The sequence below is a fragment of the Passer domesticus genome, chromosome 10 (genome assembly GCF_036417665.1).
Source record: "Passer domesticus isolate bPasDom1 chromosome 10, bPasDom1.hap1, whole genome shotgun sequence".
Classification (NCBI taxonomy): Eukaryota; Metazoa; Chordata; class Aves; order Passeriformes; family Passeridae; genus Passer; species Passer domesticus.
The window spans coordinates 42,884,057-42,903,092 of NC_087483.1; the positions used below are offsets into that span (position 1 = coordinate 42,884,057).

A 19,036-nucleotide genomic window follows, 5' to 3' on the forward strand; every position below is an offset into this window, starting at 1 on the left:
GAGGTGGCACTGGTCACCAGTCCCCTATCCCAAGGCCACCCCAGCGTGGCCACAGCTGGCCCTGGCCTGGTGGCAGCTCAGCACGAGCTGGGACAGGCGGTGCTGGCAGAGGGGCACTGCAGAACAGAGCAGGGGTGTCCCTTCGGTGCCCCTGCCCTGGCAGTGTCACGGTGCCACACTGCCAGCTCCTTACAGCACGGCTGGCAGCCTGGGGCAGCCAGAGGGAGCCAGCCAGCTGCAGCCTCCCCTGCTCTCAGCACGGTTATAAAGGCAGAGAGAAGGAAGCAGGATACCCCGAGCAGCCAGGGGGTGTGTATTTAGCAAACTGATTATTTATTTTCCTGCGCTACGGATGCCTCTGCCCCGTCAAAGCCAAGATGTTAAATTTTCACAGTGTATTATAAATCATATACAAAAAGAAGAAAAGCAGTGACCTCGTGCTGTGTGAAGACACACGTTTGGGGGGAGAAAATAAAACCAAGCCAGAGCCAGGGCTCGGTGGTCAGGCACTCCCCGCTCAGTTCACAAGTGCATCATGGACTCGAACTCGTCGATCCGCTGTTTGGTGTTTCCTTTGCGGATCCTCCGGTAGGAGATTGTGTTGTACCTGGAGTAGCTGTGTCTGGAGATGTCGTTCTTCTTCCCCAGGCCGGGCTGCTCCGCCGCCCTGTCCAGCGGGGAGCCGCGGCCGGGGCTGCCCGGGGGCGGCGGCTGCTGCGGGCGGGGCGCGCCGCCACCCTCCTTCTTCATTTCGATCACCTGCACTTCGTCCTCCTCCGTGTCCTCCTCCTCCTCCTCCTCCGCCTCCTCCGCCTCTTCCTCCGCTCTGGGCTCGGCGCTGCCCGGCGGGGTCCCCGCTGTGCCCCCCGGCCCTGCGCGACACGGGGACACGGGGACACGGGGACACGGCGGCTGCGGGCCCGCCGCCACCAGCTCCTGCCCCCCAACAGGGGTGGCACCGCTCCAGGCCGGACCCCAGCACCCGAGCGGCCTGGGGACAGCTCCCAAGGTCACCCCGTGTCCCTTCCAGGGCCTCCCTCCGTACTGCCACCGAGGGGAGGGGAAGGGAAGGGAAGGGAAGGGAAGGGAAGGGAAGGGAAGGGAAGGGAAGGGAAGGGAAGGGAAGGGAAGGGAAGGGAAGGGAAGGGAAGGGAAGGGAAGGGAAGGGAAGGGAAGGGAAGGGAAGGGAAGGGAAGGGAAGGGAAGGGAAGGGAAGGGAAGGGAAGGGAAGGGAAGGGAAGGGAAGGGAAGGGAAGGGAAGGGAAGGGAAGGGAAGGGAAGGGAAGGGAAGGGAGCCATTCCGATGCAGTGCCCAGCTGTGCCCCCGCGGGACGTGTCCCTCCCCCAGCAGTGGCCACCCCTGCTGCCATGGCCATCTCCCATTTGCCCTGTTTGGCACGTCTCTGCGGTTAATGGTGCTTTAGTGTCGAAACAAATGGTCTATTCAAGGTTTTGCCTGTGGGGTCCAGAGTATTAATTAGACTAAATTGGTTGGGTACTAAAAAGCTGCCTGCAGTTTGGAGATAAAGCGCCGTGGTTGCAGGGCGGGTGCAGGGGGCCCATGAGAGGTCCTTTAATAGGTTTTATTGTGTGCTCCTAAAGCAGCACAGCTGGAATATGGATGTCAGCTCTAAGCGGGAAAGCCTCCACCACTGTTCAGCTCCTCACAGCCTAGGCAGTTGCTATGAAATATTAATTTGGCCATGACAAATGTTTGGATATTTTTCCTTTTGTTAATGGAAGCAGGTTGTGCTTGCAGGGCACAGCCCACGGCTCATTTAGAGCCCGCTTCAAAGCTCAGGGCAGAGCAGCACCACAGCTCCTGGTGCAGCCACCCTTGTCCCACCCCTGCCCAAGCCAACGAGCCGGGAGGAGCCTGGAGATGAGGAAAGGAATAGTGCCTAGAGCCCCCCTCGCAGAGACGGCTGTTCTCCTCCAGCAGCGTGCCATAAAATACTCCTCCTGTTGGAGACGTGGCTGCAGTTTGCATAGTGAAATAAATATGTTCATTTCTGTATATACTCAGTACATTTTTAGCTCGTGACCGGGGCAGTGAGCCCCCTGCAGCCCCGCTCACCACAGGAGGTGCCTGCGGCTCCAGCCCTGGCTCCTGCTCATTTCCACCATTTTCACCAGAAATGAGCAGAGCAAGACCCAGGAACAGCTGTTTAGGAGAGCAATTTTATGTGGATACCTGGGCACTGGGGGATTCAACACTTGGTGAATCAGGCAGGAAAAGCTTTGGGGTTTGTGACCACCGGCAGCCTCACGAGGTTCTCCCGTGAGCACGGAGCACAGGACAGAATCTCCCAACCCCGTGAGGCTGTTGGGGACCTCCTGCCTGAAGACCCCACAATGCTTGGATGCCCCATGGCCAGTGAGATCTGTGAAACTCTGGCAGGAGGAGAGCAGCTGTGGTTTCTAAGGTGCAGCAACTCAGAGGTGAGAAATGAGTCACTGCTCTCTGGAATAGAAGGGTCTGACCCAATTAAAAAAATAACAGCCACCTGCATCCATTTTCTCTTTGCTGCACATCTGTGAAACCCCACATCAGATGGCATTTTGCATTACCTTCCCCTGATCCCTGGCCATTGGTCCCTGCGTCCTGGATATCCGCTGGTCCCTGCTGCGGTGTCCCAGCGTTCTCCTCTCGCTTTTCTTTGGGAAACACAAAGCACAAGACACGGGCTGATGGAGCAATTAGTGGGGACAATCAGTTTTTAATGGCTGCAGATCTTTCAGAGCAGATTTAGAATTGCTCATTTCTTTAGTTATGATCTTTTCACTGCATCCCTCAAATGTGTCCCAGATTCTGAAATACTGTTACAGCTACCACAGGTTAGGAATTCTGACTGACACACAGCACATCCCGTTATTCATCAGGCTATAGATAAAGCAGAACTTTTCTCTCCCAACAGGCAGCCCCGTATGATACCTTGGCATCGCTTCTCTCCAGCAAAATTCTCAGGAGTGATGTCCTCTGGCAATGAATTTCTGTTTTCCTCCAGATTCTCCTTTGCAGGTGAAGTGTCGGGGCTCATTTCCGCGTTCGCGTACGGGACTGTCCCAAGAGATTTTGCAATTTCTTCGAGGCCGCCGATGACCTGGAGTGGGCCATCCTCCGGGGGAAGGCTCCCGTTGCACGCCGGCATGGTGGCAGCTGCGGGCACCTCTTCTGTCATGCTGAGGGCCGTGCCGGGCCGGGCCGTGCCGGGCCCCGCTCCTGCTCCTGGCCCCTTGGCCCCGGGCTCCGCTGCCCTGCGCGAGTGGCCCTGGCGCGTCTCCTGTGCCCAGCCCGCGGCCGCACCATCCGCTGTGCCCGGGGCCTGCCAGCCCAGTCAGCACCTCCCTGGCCGCCGAGGCTCTGCCCGTTGCATAATTAAACGCACCATTATAATTTACATAAACAAACAATCTGAAGCAAGGAAGCTTTTGTGCTGGCGCGGAGAGCGGGGCTGCGGGCATGTCAGCGCCGCGGGAATAAACAGGAGTTTGTGCGCTGGGCACAATGGCTCTTTGTGTCCCCGCTGGCCACAGGCACAGCCATTGTTCTGACCCCTAATCCCCGCAGGGTGACCACCTTCCCCAGCGCCGCCACCTGACCCGCTTAACATTCCCCATCGGGTTTGTGCCGGGAACCGCGCCAGGGATGGACTCACCAGGGATGGAAATCGCCAGGGGTGGAGATCGCCAGGGGTGGAGATCACCAGGGATGGAGATTGCCAGGGATGGAGCTCGCCAGGGATGGAGATCACCAGGGATGGAGCTCGCCAGGGGTGGAGGTCACCAGGGATGGAGATCACCAGGGATGGAGCTCGCCAGGGATGGAGATCGCCAGGGATGGAGATCGCCAGGGATGGAGCTCGCCAGGGATGGAGATCGCCAGGGAGGGAAATCACCAGGGATGGAGATCGCCAGGGATGGAGATCACCAGGGATGGACTCACCAGGGATGGAGATCGCCAGGGATGGAGATCGCCAGGGATGGAGATCGCCAGGGATGGAGATCGCCAGGGGTGGAGATCACCAGGGGTGGAGATCACCAGGGATGGAGATCGCCAGGGATGGAGATCACCAGGGATGGACTCACCAGGGATGGAGATCGCCAGGGATGGAGATCACCAGGGATGGACTCACCAGGGATGGAGATCACCAGGGATGGAGATCACCAGGGATGGAGATCGCCAGGGATGGAGATCGCCAGGGATGGAGATTGCCAGGGATGGAGATTGCCAGGGATGGAGATCGCCAGGGATGGAGATCGCCAGGGATGGACTCGCCGGGGATGGAGATCGCCAGGGGTGGAGATCACTAGGGAGGGAGATCAGCATGGATGGAGCTCGCCAGGGATGGAGATCACCGGGGATGGACTCGCCGGGGATGGAAATTGCCAGGGGTGGAGATTGCCAGGGATGGAGATCGCCAGGGAGGGAAATCACCAGGGATGGAGATCGCCAGGGAGGGAAATCACCAGGGATGGAGCTCATCAGGAATAGAGCTCGCTGTGGACAGAGCTCCCTGTGGATAGAGCTTGCCATGGATGGAGCTCGCTGTGGATGGAGCTCACCGTGGATGGATCTCACCGGGGATGAGCTCACCAGGGATGGAACTCACCAGGGATAGAGCTCATCATGGATGAACCTTGCTGTGGGTGGAGCTCACCAGGGATAGAGCTTGCTGTGGATGAACCTCGCTGTGCCCTGGAGCACAGTGGGAGCACTTTGGCCTCTGGGGAGCAGCCCCAGCAGTGGGACAGGCACAGGCCCTGCATACAGCACAGTGTCACGCTGTCCACCTGCGCCCAGCCACATTCCCTGGACAGCCAGCACTGCTCAGAGGGGCCATGGCTGTCCCTGGAAGTGTCCCAGATTAGGTTGGACAGGGCTTGGAGCACCCTGGGGTAGCGGAAGGTGTCCCTGCCATGGCAGGGGGTGGAGCAGGGAGAGCTTTAAGGTCCCTCCCATCCCAAGACATTCCATGATTCTCTCGGTGACTCTCAGTCACACCGAAGGCTGGCAGGATTGAGAGGGAGTGTTTTTCAGAGGGAAGCTGGAGAATCACCCGAGCAGCACTGGGGCATTTCTGACCGCAGCTGAACTCGTCTCAGCCCTGGTGCCCAAAGCCAGGTTTACATAACAGTGTAATCTCCTGCTGTGAATGACGTTCTGTGTTTGTACAATACAGCATTTCTGGTATCTTTGGGCTTTAGGGTTTGGAAATCCTCTTGTTGAGTTCAGCCCCTGATTAGAAATGAACCCAAACACTTTCCACTGCTTCTATTCATCCTTTGAGTTTGTGTCTTTAAATCAACAAGTTTTCATTATTGTTTTAATATTAATTTGGTGTGATTGGTTTATAAAATCCATCCTTTGCTGGAAAATGTTGTCCAAGAAGAGTGAACAATAAGGTTTGAACGTGAGCTGACAATGAGCAGAGGTTGGTGCCCTCAGGAGGAGAGGCTGAGCACCCAGCAAGGTCTGGTGACCGGAGAGGAGAAGGCTCCTTCTCATTATCACAGAATCACAGAACCGTTTGGGCTGCAGGACTGCAGAAGGAAAAGGCAGCTGTGTGTTCTTCCCACCACAGGCAGCTGCTTGCAAACAGCTGGGCAAAACCACCTCTCAAGGGCAGGGAACAATTCCTTCTGCACAAACCCCACGGCGTGGATTTTTGCCTCTTCAAGCTTTTAAAAATTAAAAAAAAAAAAAAATGGTCCAATCTGGTGTGGCACAGCCACAGGTGGATGTGACAGCACCAACAGCAGCTGGTCCATGCCAGGAGCGCCAGGGCTCACTCCTGGCTCTGTGTGTGGATAAATGTGAGTCCCTTTGCCTCGAGGCGCTGGCAGGCCGGGCTCAGCTGCCCGCGATAACCACTGTGCCACCTTCTGCTCTGAGCCTGGGAGCTGGCTGTGACCCGCCGCTGCGCAGGGGAGCAGGGCCCCGCAGCCGCGGGGAGAGGAAGTGCAGGGTGGGGCTGCAGCAAGCAGCCCTGCAGGGCAGCAGGAGGGCGACAGCACCATCCCTGAGTGCAGGGCAGGAGGGAACCAGAGGCAGCAGCACCATCCCTGAGTGCGGGGCAGGGTGGAATTCAGGAGGCAGCAGCACCATCCCTGAGTGCGGGGCAGGGTGGAATTCAGGAGGCAGCAGCACCATCCCTGAGTGCGGGGCAGGGTGGAATTCAGGAGGCAGCAGCACCATCCCTGAGTGCGGGGCAGGGTGGAATTCAGGAGGCAGCAGCACCATCCCTGAGTGCGGGGCAGGGTGGAATTCAGGAGGGCGACAGCACCATCCCTGAGTGCGGGGCAGGAGGGAACTCCAGAGGCAGCAGCACCATCCCTGAGTGCGGGGCAGGAGGGAACTCCAGAGGCAGCAGCACCATCCCTGAGTGCGGGGCAGGAGGGAACCAGAGGCAGCAGCACCATCCCTGAGTGCGGGGCAGGAGGGAGCCAGAGGCAGCAGCACCATCCCTGAGTGAGGGGCAGGAGGGAGCCAGAGGCAGCAGCACCATCCCTGAGTGTGGGGCAGGGTGGAATTCAGGAGGCAGCAGCACCATCCCTGAGTGCGGGGCAGGGTGGAATTCAGGAGGCAGCAGCACCTCCCTGAGTGCGGGGCAGGGTGGAATTCAGGAGGCAGCAGCACCATCCCTGAGTGCGGGGCAGGGTGGAATTCAGGAGGCAGCAGCACCATCCCTGAGTGCGGGGCAGGGTGGAATTCAGGAGGGCGACAGCACCATCCCTGAGTGCGGGGCAGGAGGGAACCAGAGGCAGCAGCACCATCCCTGAGTGCGGGGCAGGAGGGAGCCAGAGGCAGCAGCACCATCCCTGAGTGTGGGGCAGGGTGGAATTCAGGAGGCAGCAGCACCATCCCTGAGTGCGGGGCAGGGTGGAATTCAGGAGGCAGCAGCACCATCCCTGAGTGCGGGGCAGGGTGGAACCAGGAGTCAGGAACTGGTGGGAGGGTCTGGGCAGTGGACAACACTCAGCCGAGCAGTTAAGTCCCCTGAGAAGATCAGGCTCTGCAGCATTCATCACATTAATGGAAATGCTCAGTTTAAAATCCAGTTGCATTCATCGAGGACCAGCTGCACTCTCCCCTGCAGTAAACTTGTGTTCCCCCCTCAGCCCCTGGGGGATAAGCAGAGAAAAGGTTCCACTGGCTGCTGGGAACTCTCCAATCCCTCCAACACCCCTGAGATCAGTGAGAACACAGAGGGGGTCCCATGCTGCCTGTACAGCCACCTTCCTCCTGCCCCTCACCCAGGAGGCAGAGCAGGATCCACCCAAAGTGCTCAGTGCAAGAAGAAATGCCTTTGTTAAAAGCTGTTGCAGTTGCTTTTCCTCCTGAGCACTTTGTCTGGCCTGTGAGCTCCCTCCTCCCCCGCAGGCTGGGGCACAGCAGGGCTCGGTGCTTGTCCCCACATCCTGTTTGTGGCCGCGGCTCAGAACGTGTCACGCTGCCATGCTGCACACCCAGAGCGTGCTCCCACCCTGCTGGGAGGGCAGCACTGCCTCAGGCCGAGCTTCTGGGGTGTCAGGCTCCTCCAGCCTTTCCACACTCACGGCAAGCGCCTGGATCCCAACCTGTGGCAAGTTAACCTTTCATGCCTAAAGGAATCACCCTTTGGACTGTGAGGCTGCAGTACTTTAGGGTCCCTTTCTCAGTGCTGGGGCTGTCCGTTCCCTTTGGGCCCTACAATGACTCTCACCAGATATTCTGGTTTTTCTGCCCCTGGTTGCTTTTGGACACGCCTACATCTGCTTTAACTCAACATTTTGGCCAAAGAGAACCAATCTCTAATTATTTTTATTTTCTCCTTTCAGAGGATGCTACTGGCAATGAAAAGTAGAACTCTTCTATTTTGAGACAGCAAATCATGGGTGCAGCAGCACAGACAGGACATCACCCATGTGCACACCATGACAGCTCCGCCCCTGACTGTCCCCCAGCTCCCCTGACTGTCCCCCAGCTCCCCTGACTGTCCCCCGCCCCCCTGACTGTCCCCAGACCCCCTGACTGTCCCCCAGCTCCCCTGACTGTCCCCAGCTCCCCCGACTGTCCCCCGCCCCCCTGACTGTCCCCAGCTCCCCTGACTGTCCCCAGCTCCCCTGACTGTCCCCAGACCCCCTGACTGTCCCCAGCTCCCCTGACTGTCCCCAGCTCCCCTGACTGTCCCCAGACCCCCTGACTGTCCCATAGCCCCCCTGACTGTCCCATAGCCCCCCTGACTGTCCCCAGCTCCCCTGACTGTCCCATAGCCCCCCTGACTGTCCCCAGACCCCCTGACTGTCCCCAGCTCCCTGAGTGCCCTTCATCTTTCCCAGAGCTGTGCCATATTTCCAGCTACTTAATCCTTCCCACAGAAATGACGGAGGCCAGTAGTGACTCTTCTGTCTCAGCTGTGATCATGAATCGGAGAAGTTTTGGGAGCAGGCTGTTTTTGTGTGGAGCTCCTCTGGCAGGGAAGCTGTTGGATTTAGCCTGTGGTCTCTGAGAAGCCCAGAAAACCCCAGCAGAGCAGTACCTGAGGGTACAACTGCACAGGCTGCCCGGGCAACAGGGAGTGAGGCACACAGGGGCCTTGAATTATATTTAAAATGCTTCCAGTTGTATTTGAAAAATGTCATTAGGCTGCTCAGGCTGAACAAACAGCCTTTCCTATGTACTGAGAAGGAGGGCAAAAACTCTCTTTTTCTTCACATCCGTGCCCATGGTTATTGAACCCACTTCACACGTGCTCTCAGTGATCCTTATTGCCTGAAGCTTCTGGGGAAATAAATGTGAGCAGGTGTGGAGTGCTGAGAGCATGGGACCACGGGCAGCTCCTCAGCCCCGGGCACTGCTGGGCAGGGTCCCCAGCAGGCGCTGCAGGGGCGTCCCTGGGTGTCACCCCCCTGCCAGAGCAGAGCAGTGCTGCTCATCCCTGCAGGACAGCCCTCTGCCTTTCTTCTCTCTTGCCTAGGGAGGTCAGCCCTGCAGGACACACAGAGCTGCTCCGGGCAGTGTCACAGACACCCCTCAGGCTCTGCAGAGCAGCCTGGGGACACCTGTGTGCTCAGGAGGGTCCTTGCCACTCCACATCCCCTGGAATGGGACACTTGGCAAGACAGGGGATATCAGCACCTGGCAGAGGCTGCAGCTGCTCAGACCAAACCAGCACTGGGTCGTCACACTGTTTGTACAATGGCTGCAAACCTGGCAGGACAGCTTCATTCCAGAGCACCCTGCCCAGGCTCCTTCTGCCTGCAAACCTGGCAGGACAGCTTCATTCCAGAACACCCTGCCCAGGCTCCCTCTGCCTCACACTCCAGGCTCCGTGCTCCTCCCAACGGGACTCTGCAACTGGGTTTAGTAGAAGCATTCATTTTATTAAAGTCCTTTGGAAGGCACCGACTCTGGTAACAGGAAATAAATAGCTATCAATTTCGCATTCAATTAAAAACTGCTATTAACAGTAAAGTTCGCCGAGGAAGTTCTGCAAAGGTTCTTCACACTCTGGAGTCACTCATTTTTCACGTTGATGAAGAGGTCCGCAGCGTGCTCTGGTTGAAAATGCAAACAGTTAAGACGCCAGAGCCGTGTGACTCTCATCAGCGCTGCTGTCCGGGCAGTGCCCCGGTGCCAGCGCGGCGTGCCCAGCCTCGGCCGTGGGGTGGCACGGCGACATCACACGCGGCTCTCCTCCTCCCGCAGGGCCCGGTGGAAGCCCGGCACGAGCCTGAGCAGGTGCCTGCGGACGCTGGCCCGGCGGCCGCTCCGCGGCAGGGTGCCGAAGCCGCCGCAGGAGCCGCCGCCGCCGCCGGGCGGGGACGCGGGGCCGCTGCTGGCCAGGCTGACGCTGCGGTTCCTGCGCAGGGAGCCGCGGGCCGCAGCGGGCCTGGCGAACACGCACTCATCGTCCGTGCTGCCCTGCCGGCTGCGGCTCTCCGCAGCCGCCTCCTCGAAGGCGCTGCCCGGGCAGAAGCTGTCCTCGCTGCCCAGCGTCACGGAGCTGAGGCGGCTGCGGGAGCTGCTGTCGCTGGCGAGGCGCGGCTCGGCGGGCAGGAGGGGTCCGGGCGAGCCGGGCTCTGCCGCCTCCAGCCAGCCCGGCACAGCGCCGTCGGTCACGTCCCCTGGAAGCAGCGGGCAGGAGCGTCAGCCAGCCCCGCTCCTGGCCGGGAGCGGCCCGCTGTGCCCCGGCAGCGCCGTGCCAGCCCCTCGGCACAGCCAGCAGCCCTTCCCGCCTGGGCTGCTGCTCCGGCTGGAGCTCCCTGGGCAGTGCACGCCGAACCCAACCCGGCCCCTCCCCGGTAAAACCAAAGAAAGAATGGAGAACCTTTCACCACCACGTAAACCCCCGGCCAGGAGCGATGCAAAGAGCCCTTGGGGTGCCCCTGCCAAGCAGCAGCCAGGGTCATGGCCCTCGGCACAAAAGCGTTCCCCGGCCAGCCCCGCGCCCCCTCGGGAGGGAGAGGAAGCCGGTGGGATGGCAGCAGCGCTGCGGCCCCGCACGTACCGTGCAGCAGGAGCCGCTCCCGGGCCAGCAGCGCCCGCAGCTCCCCCCACCGCTGGTGCAGCGCCTGCTGTGGGGACAAGGAACACCTCTGTCACTCCAGGGAAACCAAACAGCCTGTAAAGGCCCAGCTCGGGCGTCCCGGAGCTCAGCAAATCTCTCCCAGCAAACAGGAGTCGGCTCAGGGCCGCGGTGCTCCGGCCAAAGCACTGCCAGCTCCGATTTGGGAAAGGAGCAGCCCGGAGCCGGCCTGGGGGGCATGGACCCCACCTTCCCCCAGCTGTGGCAGTGCCAGCGCTCCTCGGCAGCCCTGCCAGCTCTGGAGCACCCCCCAGGAGCAGGCACCCCAGTGCTCCTCCCCAGCTCACGGCGTGGGACTGGAACAGCCTGCCACCCCTGCCGGCCCTGGGAGCACACCTGGAACCCCTGAGAGCCCCCAGCCACCCAGCACCCAGCAACGGGTCCTTCCCTCTGCTGCAGGCCAGCTCTGGGGGGAAATAAACCCTGCAGAGCTGACCAAAAATGCCAAACGGGCGAGGTGTGCCTGGGGACAGGCAGAGGGGGCACCTCCCCACCAGGGCAGTGAACTCTGCCTCCCACACCCAAACTGACCAGCCCGGGCTCACCCGGCCAGTCCTGGGATTGTCACCACATTTTTTCTCTGTTCCTGGATTATAATAACCACCCCAGGGGCAGCAGGGCTGGGTGGCTGGGGTGCTGCAGCAGGGTGTCAGCCCTTGCCAGGACCCCTGTCCCATGGCACACAGCTGCCCCATCAGCAGAGAGCCACAGCAGCCCTCTCCATCTGACAGGGGAACAAGCAGTTAATCCTATTACCTTGAGAGCCTGCAGCTTGGTCTCCAGCTCCATTTTCCTCAGGAGCAAGGCCCCGTTGATGGTCTCTAACCTGTGGGGAGGGTGATGCTGCCCTGAGCACAGAGGCCCTGCCCTGCCCAGCCCTTGGGATTTCTGCCCCTAGGCTGTGCAGGGCTGTGGGGCAGCACTGCCTTCAGGGGGAGAGGAAATCAGGCCAAACCCCATCCAAAGGACAGACTCCCACCTCAAATAGTTCCCTGAAGACTTGATCAAGTCCACGATTTGCTTGTGAGCGAAGCCCTCGGTGCTCACGCCGTTGATGCTGGTGAGGATGTCCCCTGCCAGGGACACAGAGTGGGCATCAGCAGCCCGGGCACAGCCTGGCCTGCTCAGGAACAGCAGGCAGGAGGGGGGATCGGCTCCCAGGGCAGGAAACCCACGGACAGTTACCAGTCTGAAGGCCGGAGAGGTGGGCAGGGCTGTCCTCCTGGATTCTGCAGACACACGTGCACACCTCCAGGGAGAAATCATTCTGGTGTGAGAACCTAATAGTCTGTTGATGCCAAAGGGACAGAGTTACCAATCCTGCAGCCATGAAAGCCATTTAAAATTCAGCACTCTTTTTCAGTGGGAAGGCTGTGATGGGCAGAGTACATTACATAAAAGTGAGATCAAAATGCTATAACCCAACAATTAAAAATGCATTTGCACAGCAGAAAACAGTAGACATCTGGCAGGTGCCTCTACACTGGGTTTGTGAAAAAAAAAAAAAAAAAAAAAAAACAAAAACAAAACAACAACAACAAAAAAAAAACCACCTAGTTTTAAAGCAAGCTGGTCATTCAGCATTAAAAACTCTGTGACTTCAACCAAGAATATGTCAGCATGGGTGGGAATGGCTTTCTGGAAAGATGTCTCATGTTCCATGGGGAACATGACAGGATGGGACTGGGGCTTTTCAAGGGATTGGCTCCTGTTCCTTGGTAATGCTGTGTGGAGTCAGCTGCTGCAACCAGACAGCTCAGTTTGTGCGGGAACTGAAAAGGCAGAAGACTTAAACTTACTTTTTCTCTTCTGGCCTCTGGAACTTGTCACCCACACACATCCCCACCCTCCTCGAAGTGCTTTTTATTCTTGACTTACACATTTAACTGAACATTTAGTAACTCTAGTTACCCTAAATCCCTCGTGTGGTTATGGGTGCTGACATGAGTTTAAAAAATGCAAACTCCGGTGCCGCAGCCTGCCCGGCTCCCACGGCAGCAGGAAACCTTTTCTGGTGACATGCAAATACCACATCTGCTTCCTGGAAACCTGCCACTGCCACTTCTGACCCAGAGAGAGCTCACGCTGGAGTCCCAGATGTCTCAGCCAGCGGAACAAAGGGATGGAGGCCGGGAGAGTTCAGGGCTCACCTGGCCAAATCCCCCCGTGCGGTGATTCCAGCCTTTTTAGCAGGAAAATTCGTGCCTAAACTGAGAGTGACGAGTGAAGCATGAGCTCCCTGCAGATCTGGGCCTAAAGTTTCACATCATCTTACTCTGCTTTGCCTGAATGCCTCTCACAGTGGTGGAACTGCAGCTTCCAAACACCCTCAGCAGCTGACAGAGGCTGCCTTTCTGCAGCCCCAACTTCCTGTGAGGTGCTCACGCTGAATGTGTGCTCAGGAAGAAAACGTGCCAAGAACAATTATTTTTAATCAGAATGCCACATCTAATGAAAATCTGCCCTGACAATTTACACAAAAGCCCAATAATTGACTCAATTATCCTCCCTTCTGAAAGCTCTCCTCTGTTCACGAGCTGAGTGCTGACCCGCTCATTAGTCACAGACCCAAATTGGGCAAAGTTAAGCTTTTCCTAATACACTAATTTCACAGAAAACACTTTTCCCCTTTGTGTGCAGACAGAGGAAAGCACTTTGAAAGTGCCCTGCTGCTGGCAGGCAGATCCCTCTGCTCCCAAATGACATCCCTTTATTGCTGGGATCAGTTTTTAGCTTTACCCAGGATTTTAGCAGAGCTGCTGGTTAGGAGTTACCCTTCTCACAAAAACCCACAAACACAGAATCTCCCCCAGCAGTACTCCTGGTAACATCCTGGTTCTCCTGCCTGATGACTTACTGAGATTCTGAAAAACAGAATCTCCTCCTATGCCCCAAAAGTCATGCTTAGCAGGTATGTATGGAAAAATATTGTACATCTTCTTGAAAAGTACATATCTCTCTGTGCATATTAAAGGAGGTAGCAAAAAGCCAGCGTAAGGTAATTTTAAAGAGAGTTTTCTGATCTCTCTCATTTGAAAATATTCTCCTATACAATCCTCCCAAAAATATTCACTTATGGAGGTAAGAAGGCACTATCATTGCCTCTTATTTGGATTTGGGTGGGATTTCTCCTACATTCAACACTCTGACTTGAGAGAAGGCCAGAAATTCTCATCTGTGACCTTTACTATGAAAAAATCCTCAGAGAAACATCCCTGTTTGGTGTGAGTGATGTAAGCTCTTCAGATTTTGCAGGCTCTGACACACACTTTCCTCTGCTCTGGCCTGCCTTCCCTGGATTTGGGGATATGACACTTCAGACTCTGCACCACACTTTGTTTTTGATGAAACAGCTTGTCATTTAGCTCTCACCTGGATTTCAAACCCAAAGGTCTCTTTATCTTCTTTCAGGATCGCCACGAGGTGCCTGCAGGAGGAGCACACACAGTTCCACGTGAGCGTGGGCTGCTGCTGCTTGAGGGCCTGCATTCCCACCCAAAACAGGGGTGTCCCCCGTGGGCCTCCCTGTGCCACCACACTGTCCCTGTGTGTGCCATGGGGTGTCACCACACCGTGGGGTGTCACCACACCGTCCCCGCTGTGCCTGCAGGGTGTCACCACGCCATGGGGTGCCACCACACTGTCCCTGTGTGTGCCATGGGGTGTCACCACACCGTGGGGTGTCACCACACTGTCCCCGCTGTGCCTGCAGGGTGTCACCATGCCATGGGGTGTCACCACACTGTCCCTGTGTGTGCCATGGGGTGTCACCACACCGTCCCCGCTGTGCCTGCAGGGTGTCACCACGCCATGGGGTGTCACCACGCCGTCCCTCCCACGGTGCTGCCTGTTGCCATGCCCAAGCCAAAGCTCACAACTGCGCCTGCAGGTGCTGGGTGCCACTCTCTGCCTCACACCCCATCCCTCTTGGGCTGCCACAGTTCCCGGGACACACCTTTCGTGCAGAATTAGCCAGAACAGAGACTCTGGAATCAGAGAATTATGGAATCATACCTCTGTGGCTTGGAGGAGTCGTCCCAGGAGCTGGATCTGGCCAAGGCGAGCTGTGACCAGAAACAGGAGAGGAAAGGCATCAGTAGGCTTGTGGTTCTTTGAGGCACACAGATAAAACCAGCAGTTTAGAGAAGAACTAAAAACAGCTGCTGGCATCGCACCAACACCTCTGCCTTGGTCAAAAGAGAGCTTGAGCTTTCTGAACAGGAGGAAAAGCATCTGGAGGCCAAATCCTGCTGTCAGATGCTGATGACAAGCTCAGAGCACAAATCACATCTCTGTTGTGCCAAGAGCTCATCTCACTTTAGTCCCTTTCCTCTAGAATTGTGTGGTGTTTATAAACTGAACCCTGCCAGGAGAGGCACAAAGCCCCCCAGCAGGGGAGTGCACACCCTGAGCCCTGCAGTGCCTGCACAGCATCTCCCAGCCAGGCCCTGCTTCAGGCCAGGCACACCTGGGGGCTCTCTGCAAAGGGCCAGGTCAGCACCAAATGCGGGTTCTTCCCCCAAAAAGGAGCCATGAATGAGTTCCACTCTCAGTGAGATGTTTGCAGTCAGCAGAGCTGATGTCTCCTCAGCAGGATAAAATGGTGCCACGGTGTGACCTGCTGCAGGAACAGCCACTTCATGGCCCTGCATTTCCTTGCCGAGGGACAGGGGAGGACAGAGAGGCTGTGTGTGACCCCCTGGGAGGGCATGGGAGGGCTGGGAGCAGGGCCAGGGACCCCTGCCTGGGGACGCTCCCTGCAGTGTGGCCTTGGCCCCGATGTGGCCCAGCTCTGCCAGTCCCAGTGCTAGTCCCAGTTCCAGTCCCAGTCCTGGTCCCGGTCTGAGCCCCAGTCCCAGTCCCAGTCCCAGTCCCGAAGCACAAGGTTCAGTGAGTGCCCTCTGCAGCCCAGCACAGCACAGCCCGCAGGGCACAGACAGCGCAGCGGCTTTCCTGGGTATATGTTCAAATTATCGCATCCCACAGACGCTTTCTGTTCGGGATTGTTCATGTCAGACGAATATCCCAGAGCTGAACTGCTCGGCCGACGATGGACGGCCACAGCAGCACAGTCTGTGGGGTCTGTGCTGCCCTGCACAGCCCGGTTCTGTGGGGTCTGTGCTGCCCTGTGCTGCCCTGCACAGCCCCGTTCTGTGGGGTCTGTGCTGCCCTGTGCTGCCCTGAGCAGCCCGGTTCTGTGGGATTTGTGCTGCCCTGTGCAGCCCGGTTCTGTGGGGTCTGTGCTGCCCTGCACAGCCCGGTTCTGTGGGGTCTGTGCTGCCCTGCACAGCCCGGTTCTGTGGGGTCTGTGCTGCCCTGCACAGCCCGGTTCTGTGGGATATGTGCTGCCCTGCACATCCCGGTTCTGTGGGGTCTGTGCTGCCCTGCACAGCCCGGTTCTGTGGGGTCTGTGCTGCCCTGTGCTGCCCTGAGCAGCCCGGTTCTGTGGGATTTGTGCTGCCCTGTGCTGCCCTGCACAGCCCGGTTCTGTGGGGTCTGTGCTGCCCTGCACAGCCCGGTTCTGTGGGGTCTGTGCTGCCCTGAGCAGCCCGGTTCTGTGGGATTTGTGCTGCCCTGAGCAGCCCAGCGGCAGGGCCAGCCCAGCAGCTGTACACGAACACTCCCAAATCCACACGGGAATGACCCGCGGTGCCACTGCTGTCAGCCTTGCAGGGAGGGCAGCCAGGCCGCCCGGCCGAGGTAAATGCACACTGGAAGGAGCGCCCAGACAGCACAAACCCTCCCTGACTCCCAGCACGCCTGGAAACGCAGAGTTCAGCCGGGGCCGGTCTCAGCTGCCTCTGCCCTTCACAGCCCGAGCATCCCTCGCTCCTCGCAGAGCTTCCACACCGCCAGCGCCGCCAAAGTTCCACCGCCCACCCAAAACCAGCCCGGCGGTCACCCCCGCAGCCCAGCCCAGGCGCTGGGGAGCTCAGCCCGTACCTGCCTGCGCCCGCGGGGCAGCGTCCCCACCGTGCTGGCCAAGTGCTGCATCCTCCTGTCGTCCGCGGGGCCGGAGCTGAGGCTGGGCTGCAGCAGCCGCCGCAGAGCCATGGCCGGGCCGGGCAAGCGACGTGATGGGCTCAGGGCGAGCGCCGTGCCATGCTGGGCAGAGTGAGCGATGTGCCGGGGCTCAGGGCGAGCTCTGTGCCACCCCGGGGCTCAGGGTGAGCTCTGTGCCACCCCGGGGATCAGGACGAGCTCTGTGCCACCCCGGGGCTCAGGACGAGCTCTGTGCCACCCCGGGGCTCAGGACGAGCGCTGTGCCACCCCGGGGCTCAGGACGAGCGCTGTGCCACCCCGGGGATCAGGACGAGCTCTGTGCCCCCCCGGGGCTCAGGACGAGCTCTGTGCCACCCCGGGGCCGCCGCGCTCCGAGGGTGCGGGAGCGGAAGGGCCTCCACGTGATCCGTGGTTTAGGTGCGACTTGCACAAATCCCTCCTAGCAGAGCCCCAGGCTCTCGGTGTGCCTCGCGCTCACACGGGAGTTAAGAATCGGGCTTGGCAGTTGAGGAAATCTGATTAATTTTTCCGTTCCTGCACACAGCTCTCACCAGCAGCTGCTGCTCTGCCAGGGTTTGGCCTCGCAGCCCTGCCTGCCTCGGGCACTCACCTGACCTCAACCTCTTCATCCTCTGACTTGCTCGGCATCCCTGGCATCCCTCAGCTCACCTCTTGGCAAAGACGGGAAAGTAACACCGCCCTTGGCAATGGTGCCAGTGCAGGACAGAGAGGGAAACAGGAGCTGAAGGCCAGGAGCAGAGGCTGAAGCGTGGCAGAGCGAGGGCAGGGCAATGCCCTCAGCCAGCACTGGGTCTGGGCGGGGAACAAGGCACAGCAGCTCGGGGACACACAGCAAAGCCCGTGCCGAGTCTGCAGGACAGGGCACAGGGGGCTGCTGTGGCAGAGCTGGGACAGGCACGGTGCCAGGGCCAGATGTCATCCCTGCAGCTTTCCTGCATGGCCAGAGCTCCAGGAGGATTTATTACTCTGAGGACGGGTGTCCATGGAGGAGCTGCAGATTAGCTCTCGGTGCCAGGAAAGCATTGGGGTGGAGCTTCCCCCACTCCAGGGGATCCCCTCATTGCCCTGGGTGGCTGAAGTGTCAGTACAAACCCATCCTGAAGGTTCATCCCTCAAAATCCCGGCATCTCAGGGCAGAAACAGCCTGTCAGGAGACTTCTGGTCCTCCCACCGGGAGGAGGCTGGTGGCTGGTCTGTGGCGAGTGCCTGTGCCTCTCCTGGCGGACAGACAGCGACAGGGAAGTGCTGCACACAGCAGCACCACAACAGCGGATTCACACGTCTGTGCTTCACCTCCAAGTTCCTTGGGAGAACCCCTCCGGGCTAAGGGGAAGAAAAAAGATGTTCAAAAAGCACAGCAGGCCGCGGGGAAAGCTCTCTCTGTCTTCCTGAGAAAAATATCTGCGCCCCCGTGTGTCATCGGCTCACTTGCCGAGGCGCGGGCAGCGGGTGACTCGGAGCCGCTTCCCCTTTTCCTGCTCACGGTCACCCCGCCGAGCGCTTGAAAACAAAGCGCGTTTCGCTTCCTCCGGCAGCCCTTTCTGACGTTCCTGAAACCCAGTGACTCATCTGCAAACAAGCCGAGGGCAGAAACAAACGACACCTCTCATCAGAGCACAGAGCAGGACCGCGGTGCGAGCTGCCCCAGCAGCCCCGGTACCCTGCGCTGCTCTGCGCCCGCACAGCCACGCACCCCTCGGCCCCGGCAGGAGCCCCTGAACCCCGGCAGGAGCCCCTGAACCCCGGCAGGAGCCCCTCAGCCCCGGCAGGAGCCCCTGAACCCCGGCAGGAGCCCCTCAGCCCTGCCCCAGCCTCCCCCCTGGCACGGCGCTGGTCCGGGGTCGGGGCTGGAGCGATGGTTCGCCTTCCTCCAGGGCCATGCCCGGTCCAGGCTGGCCCTGAGCGCTGCCAGGGATGGCACACGCCTCCTGCGAGGCTGCAGCGCCTGCAGGGTGGCTGTCCCCGGACAGAAGGAAGGCGGCATCCTCTGTGGGACACGAGCCCTCGGGCCCAGGAGCTGGCTCCCCTCCTCAGCTGCCAGGCGTGCACCGGGGGATGCTGGGGGGGTGATTTACTAAACAATAAGCACGTGGGCAATTAGCCCTTCCTCTTCCCCAGCCAGCCCTCCACCGAGCCGTGGCAGCCTGGCAGGGCCGGGACGCGCAGCCGGGGCACAGCGCCCGGGCAGAACAGCACCCACCGCCGCCCAAGAGCGCTGGAAAAGGACGCCTCCGGGAGCAGCAATGCCTCCGGCTGCTGCCAGAGCAGCTCTCCGGGGCCGTGGCCACCCTCCGGGGCCGCAGCCGGGGATGGCAGGCGGTGCTCAGCGATGAGCCGCCGCCGCTGCTGCTGCTGGTCCGTCCGTCCCCGGCTGCCCGGCCACGGCAGCGCCGGGACAGGGACACCTCCCTGGGATGGGCAGGGACCTGAGACTCCGCCAG

The 19,036-nt window shown here is 59.4% G+C and overlaps 2 protein-coding genes across 2 annotated transcripts; both read right to left on the reverse strand.

Annotated features, from left to right (window-relative positions):
- Positions 1 to 310: 310 nt before the first annotated feature.
- ERMN (ermin) lies at positions 311 to 3,374 on the reverse strand. Its single transcript, XM_064435375.1, has 3 exons — positions 2,936 to 3,374; positions 2,572 to 2,658; positions 311 to 872 (listed from the first exon to the last, which is right to left on the reverse strand). Exons 1-3 carry the CDS (start codon positions 3,180 to 3,182, stop codon positions 523 to 525), a joined length of 684 nt encoding a protein of 227 aa, XP_064291445.1. The 5' UTR covers positions 3,183 to 3,374; the 3' UTR covers positions 311 to 522.
- Positions 3,375 to 8,312: 4,938 nt separating this feature from the next.
- Positions 8,313 to 16,783, reverse strand: CYTIP (cytohesin 1 interacting protein). The gene is made up of 8 exons (XM_064433319.1): positions 16,515 to 16,783; positions 14,586 to 14,635; positions 13,944 to 13,998; positions 11,757 to 11,859; positions 11,551 to 11,644; positions 11,328 to 11,397; positions 10,494 to 10,560; positions 8,313 to 10,110 (listed from the first exon to the last, which is right to left on the reverse strand). The coding sequence occupies exons 1-8, from the start codon at positions 16,623 to 16,625 to the stop codon at positions 9,665 to 9,667; spliced, it is 996 nt and encodes a 331-aa protein (XP_064289389.1). The 5' UTR covers positions 16,626 to 16,783; the 3' UTR covers positions 8,313 to 9,664.
- Between the last annotated feature and the right edge of the window lie 2,253 nt (positions 16,784 to 19,036).